Source organism: Haplochromis burtoni, unplaced genomic scaffold (assembly GCF_018398535.1).
Source record: "Haplochromis burtoni strain Fernald_Lab_line unplaced genomic scaffold, NCSU_Asbu1 Contig_1261, whole genome shotgun sequence".
Taxonomy (NCBI): domain Eukaryota; kingdom Metazoa; phylum Chordata; class Actinopteri; order Cichliformes; family Cichlidae; genus Haplochromis; species Haplochromis burtoni.
Window position 1 is genome coordinate 1 of NW_024583622.1, and position 7,855 is coordinate 7,855.

A 7,855-nucleotide genomic window follows, 5' to 3' on the forward strand; every position below is an offset into this window, starting at 1 on the left:
ATATATATATATATAGATAGATAGATAGATAGATAGATAGATAGATATATATAGATAGATATATAGATATATATATAGATATATAAATACGTTTTTGCTTGTGTGTTTGACTTGGCTGGAGTATTGTAGGCAACCCATTGGGTGTGTGGACACACACATTTGTGAATGCAATAACTTTAGAACGACACAACATAGGATTTTGAAATTCATACCACAGGTGCATCTACTATGAGGCTGGGAGGTACCACTTTACTGGAAGCAGTAAACCAGGGTCCTTCATGAAACCACCTGTTTAATCAAATACTAAATAGGTCATGAAGGGTTAGCAACTCACATCCACACTGATGTTATTAAAGTAATGGTTAACTTAGAGTTTTGCTTCATGATAGAGAAGTCAAAGGAAACCACAGATATGAAATGGTTCTCACTGATGTAAGAGAAACAATTAATAGATTTAACATGACAATGGCAGAGTGAAGCTGTTTGTTTACTATATATGTAGTTATACTTATTTGCACACAAATAGTTCATAGTTCACCAGTTCATAGCAATCAATTATCTAGGATCGACCTGTCTTGACTTACTTTGCACAGTGATGAATCAGATGTTAGTCAAGCTGGAGTGGCAGTTCGAACCCCGCCCCCTAGTTGGATGGATGAGACTGTCATGGTCCTGGGTCGCTGACCCAGCGTTTCTGAGTTTATTGTCATGATTTTCTAGTTTCTTCTAGTTTCTATTATTCCTACCGGTGTTCTCCTGTGCTCTGTCTGTGTCTCTGAGTTTGTGTTTGTAAAACAGTTTGTGAGCTTCCTGTTTTACTTTGAAGTTCTGTGTCTCGTCGTGTCTAATTAGGTCCAGCTGTGTTCCCCTCTAGTGTGTCATTCCCTTGTTACCTTGTTTGTATTTATACTGTGTGCCTGCCTGTGTTCCTTGTCAGTTCGTCTGTGTTATTTTGTTTTTCTACGTAGTTTCAGTCGCGTGATTTTAGCCAAAAAGTGTTTACTTAAATTCAGTGCACATATCAATTTGGTGCTGATTACACCATTCTTTTGGAACATTTGAGATTTATGCTTTTAGAATTCATTTTGAAGCAAGTTTCACAAGAAAATTGGCTATCAGACAAGGCTATTGTCTATGAGAGTGGAATGTGTTAATTCTCTTTTTCTATCTGATAACAGAACACATATTAAGAATATGTGAGATATGTTTGGAAAAAGTATGTACACAGTATTAATACTGTAAAGTAACAAAGGAGTGCATATGTGTAAATTGCAATAAAAAATGGAAGGACATACGTTGTTGTTAAATTTATTTAGGAGTGTTTAGTTCAGTCACAGAACTCCTAAACACAAACTTAACAATGCTGTAGGAATGCTAAGTCCTCTATAATGGAAAGATCAAACAACCACTTCATAAACGCAAGGCACAACATAGAAGAGCCACTTCCATGAGACAAGACTCAGCTGTCCATCTGCAAGGACAAAGGTCAATCTTTTGAGGATTAAAATATTCACATTTTGGACAGAGAAGACAGATGGTTTGAAAGAGGAGTAAAAGAAGCCATTTAACGCCCACTCACTTCCTGAGCAATTTGACCTCTGGAAATTACATGACAGGAATTACATCACTATGAGTTCAACCAAAAATTTGACTGATTGTGACCTACAGCCGTTTTCACACCTTGGCTCATGTGATTAAGTAGAGGATCATTAGGGGGCCCATGTCCCTCTTGGGGGACACTCCCATAGGGCTTAAATCTTGGACTCTCCACCATTTGACCTTAGAACTGAAGAAGCTTCTCAGATGAGAGGTGAAACGTCTTCAAGCAACTTAAAGAAGTCCAGACGCTTTTCTTTCCGATCTCCTTAGATTACAATGACTTGGATGACTGAGAACCTTCACAGATAATTTAAATTTGTTGCAATTTCTGATCCCCTCATTGTCAGAGCTCTCTTAAAAAATTAATGTCAATGATGCTTTTTATAAAAGATTAATAAAGGATATATAATAAAAGTCACTTTGCCAAAAAACTGATTTAAGCTTCAACCTGAAGGTTGTTTGTAGCTCAGGAAAGAAGTGTGACAGCTACAGCCTTAAGAAAACAGAAGCTCTGCCTGGAGGCAGGGCGGGAACAGCCAGCCCACAAATACACCAGTAGATCGGAAGCAAGAGGCTAAATTTAGATGTAGGGGGAAACTCACGGAAGTCCTGGAAACTTAACTATTCTTTGACTTTAAAGTTACCAATGAATAAGAAGCAGACCTGAATGATAACAACAAAAACCACTACCATAGCCAACCAGAACAAAGATAGTAATAAAAAGTTAATTAAATCTTATTCTTAAGACTTCTTAATCTCAATCATAGCTTACCAGGTTACCTTCCAACTGTTTCTCAGTTGTCTAGACATGTAAATGCATTCCTTCACTGCATTCAGACAAAGTATGACATCTGGTTCTTCTGGTTTTATCTTTGATTAAATACCTCATCAACTACACAAAGTGTAGGCGTTGATTACGGTAAAACGTGATCACAGAAGCTGAGCATATTCTTTTGTCTTTTAAAGTCTAAGACAATGACTGTAGTTGTTAGCAATGGAGCTCCAACAGCTTGTGTGCTTGTTCAGTGTGATGATCGTACTCTTTTTCAAAGGTGAGAAAAAAAGATTGGTTTTTCTCATTACATAGTTTGTTTCTGGAGCAGATGTAAAAGAATAATTAGAGGCACAAATGTAAACTACACAGTATAGTAAAGTATATTATATAGTATAATATTTATTCCGATACTGTATTGTTGTCATAAGTATCCAATGTTATAATATTAACAAACCAAATGAATTAAACTCAATCACTCATTAAAATCTGCATTTCACAAGCCTGGAGACTTCTGTAAGTATCATTGTGTTTGACTCTGTTCAGCCAGTCTTTCTTTCCTTAAAGGTTTTATATACAAGGTTAAAATTTCAGTTTAAAACGGACTAGCTGTGCAGGTTATTTTTTGCAGTGTTCATGTTGACAATGATCACTCTCAGTAATACTTGAGCAAATACACTGAAAAAAAAAATAACCTGCTAGATGAACATTGCAAAAATGTGTATATCAGTTACATGCAATTAATTTGTATATCGTCAACCTTAGTGTTTTATGTTATTACTGCTCACAATTTTTTTGTAACATGAACATGATTTTTTATGTTGTTCTTATGCCTTTTACTCCTGTCAAATATCTATAGAAACCATCTGTTTATTGGAAATTAAATGGTTATGTAAAATGTAAAGGTTTTTTTTAATGCTAATTGTATTTGACTACCATTTGTTAGATTGAAAAGATTATTTTATGCTAAGTATATTTTAATTTCTAACTAATTACTGTATGTACATATATAAACACATACACACAAACAATTTAGTGTTCAATAAATAAAACTAAGTTAAGGTTGATCTCACTGTATGTACTATACATTTTCTTTTCAATCCAAGCAATAAGCTAAAATAATAGCTTTATTCAAAACTAACAATGAAAAATGAACTGTAGTTTTAAAACTACTATTGTAGTTTATGAGTCATCTGTTTAAAGTGCGTCTCTTGAAAAACATTCCATAATGTTCCTCAGAAAGAATCTTACGACGTCACAACTATGTAAAAAAAAAATATGTTTTTAAATGTAAGAATCATAAGGAACTATAGCAACAGGAACATATTTATTTAAATGTAACAAAGAAGAGCCTTAAAATAACATTTTAAACCACAAGCTCAAAACCAAGTGACCTAAACTGGTTAGTATTGGCTTGCATCTATAGCTAAAACATCACAATAACTCATACTAGACTATGCAATCTGTTTGTAGAAGTGCACCCTGCAATTGAAAATGGCCTCTTGGTAACCTGACCCGAAAAAAACCCAAACTATGTGTCACCAAGAAAAATAGACTGATGCTCTTTATGTAGTGTATTAGGGCTGTCAGCGTTATTAATCAGCATTAATGCTGCCCTAATACACTGCAATAACTTGTGCTAGGGAAAACATCACAGAACAACCAAAATTACCATGACCATGTCCAATGAGCTTGCAAATTGTCTGTCATCTATATATCTGTTTCAATGACTGAGACCAAGCTTGTGACCACCTGAGATCAGTTGACACCTTCAAAATTACTGTGGTGAATCAAGATGTCAAATAATGCAGTGATCATTTTGCAATTGCCTCAAAGTAGAGGGTGTGGTACACTCAGCCTCAAGGTGATGAGAAAAAAAAGTGAGAATGGACTCAATGTTCAGCACCTCCATTGTCGAAGTTGCAGCACTGAGCTGCAACCACAAGGTGGTTGGTGCCTGTTGTGGTGGTTATACCCGAACCAAATGGTGGACACCAGAGGTGAAGGGAGTCACTAGACTGAAGAAGGAGTCCTATGGGGCTTGATTAGCTTGTGGGACTACAGAAGCAATTGATAGGTACCGACAGGCCATGCAGAACACAACTGGGGCAGTGGCTGAAGCGAAAACAAGGATGTGATAGTTGTGGCATATGTGTTAGAACAGTGAACCTGGAGGTGGTGATACAAGTTCTTTTGAAATTACCTTTTTAAAATAAAGAGAGCCTTTTCTCTTTATAAATACTGCTTTGTAACATCAAAAGTTATTACAGTGGCTTGCAAAAGTATTCGCCCCCCTTGAACTTTTCCACATTTTGTCACATTACAGCCACAAACATGAATCAATTTTATTGGAATCCCAAGTGAAAGACCAACACAAAGAGGTGTACACGTGAGAAGTGGAACAAAAATCATACATGATTCAAAACATTTTTTACAAATAAATAACTGAAAAGTGGGGTGTGTATGTTAATGTATTAACCCCTTTTAAATAGATGCTTGGGGTACACAATGCATAACAATACAACTTTAAGAGGTCCTGCCCAAATAACCATGTGTGATATGAAGATATGTCTTTATCTGAACTAAACTTTTTTTTGTCTTTCATTTCTGCTTTTCAGGTTGTGCTTCAAAGCTGCCCGGTGAGCAAACAAAAGCTCTGTCTTCGTTAACTTTCATGTTTTTTTTGGAACACGTTTCCGGATGTCAGCTCTACAGCAACAAGAGAAAAATACTAAATACCATAATCGGTTGCATTCTATAATAGAGCCAGTGACTCAGTATGCAATAACTCCTAAATTTACAATGCATGTGTTATGTAATTTTCCTGAGATTAGCATGCAATTTTAACACTAAGCACTAAGATGCAATGAGTTTTAACAAAAAAAAGTATACGTTTTTGAGCAGAAATTTTTAGTAGTGTTATAGCCTACTGTAAATAATTTTAAGTTGTGAGTAATTTTCAAGCATTATTTTTTACTTTTTTTATTCTCTAACCCAGCTCTCCCATCAGCAGTACAATATTTTTCATAAAAATAATGCAACAATGTATACGCTTATCAATAATGTGTAATAACATTTCTTTGAGAAAGCTTTCTTCGTTTTTTTTTATGTTTTGTGTCTTATGGTTCTTACTTCTGTGTGGGCAACTATGCTTCAGTATGAAAAGCATGGTATGTTGTATCCACCACATTTCTTTTATGTTCTTTGTTCTTGTTTTTTTAGATGGAGCCAAAATCATTTTAACTGGATCTGGATCGACTCGATGCTCTGGAAGAGTAGAAATTTATCACAATAATAACTGGGTGTCAGTTTCTGATTATAACTGGGACTTAAATGATGCAGAGGTGGTTTGCAGACAATTAAACTGTGGGACGGCACTAGAAGCTCCTCGATCAGCTCACTTTCATGCAGAAACTGAAAAGATTTGGCTTGATAATGTCAACTGTTCAGGAAACGAAAGTTCTCTAAATGAGTGTCAACACAGTGAATTTGGAAGACACAAATGTGGATATGATCGGAGTGCTGGTGTGATCTGTTCAAGTGAGAAAACATTTAGATAATGAAGACATTATAAGTCATTCTGTTCTTGTGTGCCACAAATGAAATCTCTCCTATAAAATGTAATGAACATATAAAATAATGGTTATGCCCTTTGTCTGATAGATCTTATCAGGTTAGCTGGGTCTGGATCAACTCGATGCTCTGGCAGAGTAGAAATTTATCACAATAACATCTGGGGAAGAGTCTCTGATGGTGGCTGGGACTTAAATGATGCAGAGGTGGTTTGCGGACAATTAAACTGTGGGACGGCACTGGAAGTTCCTCATTCAGCTCACTTTGGTGCAGGAACTGGACGGATTTGGCTTGATAATGTGGCCTGTTCAGGTACTGAAAGTTCTCTAACTGAATGTAAACACAGTGGATTTGGATCACACAGCTGTGGACAAGGTCAGGATGCTGGTGTCATCTGTTCAGGTAATAAAACTGTTAGATATTGATAACATCATAAGTCATTCTGTTCTTGTGTGTCATATATAAAATCATTCCTATATAATGTAAAGAACATATCAAAACATTTTTATGCCCTATGTTTAATAGATCTGATCAGATTGGCTGGCTCTGGATCGACTCGATGCTCTGGCAGAGTAGAAATTTATCATAAATATATCTGGGGAACAGTCTCTGATTATAACTGGGACCTAAATGATGCTGATGTGGTTTGCAGACAGATAAACTGTGGATCGGCAGTAGATGCTCTTCAACTTGCATACTTTGGTGAAGGAACTGGACAGATTTGGCTCAGTGATGTGACCTGTTCGGGAAATGAAAGTTCTTTAACTGAATGTGAACACTCTGGATGGGGAAACTACTACTCTGGACATTACTACGATGTTGGTGTAATCTGTTCAGGTGACAAAATGAGAACACTTTTAGATATGTAACAATTTGCTTCATAGTCTGTTCAGTGTCATACATTAAAAAAAAAAAAAACAAGGCACGTGTAAGGCACATATATCAAAATGATGGTTTCTTTTGTGACTTATGCTCAAAAGGTCCAATCAGATTAGCTGGATCGACTCGATGTTCTGGCAGAGTAGAAATTTTTCACAATAAAATCTGGGGAACAGTCTGTGATAATGGCTGGGACCTAAATGATGCTGAAGTTGTCTGCAGAGAGTTAAACTGTGGGATGGCACTAGAGGCTCCTCGATCAGCTCACTTTGGTGCAGGAACTGGACAGATTTGGCTTGATGATGTGGCCTGTTCAGGAAAAGAAGGTTCTTTAACTGAGTGTCAACACGGTGGATTTGGAGTAAATACCTGTAAACACGGTGAAGATGCTGGTGTGATCTGTTCAGGTGAGATACATTTGGATCTTCTCAATGTCCAGTAATGCCATGTAAATGTAACTTTTCTGTTTTAGAGCTTTTTCATCCATTCATTGGTGTGTTTTAGATTACGTTCATTGTGAGGAGTCAAATTGAGCTGTACAGTAACCATACTCTGTAGGATTTCGGTAATGAAGTGTTCCATCATTCTCTGTAAATGCAGTTGCGATTCAGAGAGACATAGATTAATTTAGGGGCTTAAAAAAATTAAAGAAACCATACATTTGCTTTCACATCGAGGCTCTCTCTTCACTCAGTTATGTACAGTATAACACTTTTAGACACCCCTAGAGTCGATGGCACTATACCCTAGGCAACAGATCAGGGTTCTGCCCAATGTGAAGGCCAAGCCTGAGAAGGAGATGGAAAAGATAGATAAGAGATACACTTTTATTAGTCCCACACATGGGAAATTTGTTGTGTTACACCAGAAAATGGACAGTGCAAAGTTGCAGCAGTAAAAATGAGGAAAAACCATATACTATAATAAGATAAAAATAATAACTTACTATATAAATCTCATGGTCCTAGGTTGGTGACCCAGTTTTTTGAGTATTGTACTTTTATTTCCTCATGTTTTGACTAAAAGTGTTTT

At 36.3% G+C, this 7,855-nt stretch overlaps 1 protein-coding gene across 1 annotated transcript in view; it reads left to right on the top strand.

Moving 5' to 3' along the window:
* Window positions 1-2,018: 2,018 nt before the first annotated feature.
* The window catches only part of LOC102304884 (deleted in malignant brain tumors 1 protein), a gene marked incomplete at its 3' end in the record, with an annotated part of 14,621 nt that continues 8,784 nt past the window's right edge, over window positions 2,019-7,855 (top strand). Inside the window, exons 1-6 of the mRNA XM_042216780.1 lie at window positions 2,019-2,651; window positions 4,990-5,010; window positions 5,594-5,911; window positions 6,035-6,346; window positions 6,470-6,781; window positions 6,925-7,230. Of these exons, the coding sequence (XP_042072714.1) occupies window positions 2,594-2,651; window positions 4,990-5,010; window positions 5,594-5,911; window positions 6,035-6,346; window positions 6,470-6,781; window positions 6,925-7,230 (1,327 nt within the window). The remainder of the gene's footprint in view (window positions 2,652-4,989; window positions 5,011-5,593; window positions 5,912-6,034; window positions 6,347-6,469; window positions 6,782-6,924; window positions 7,231-7,855) is intronic.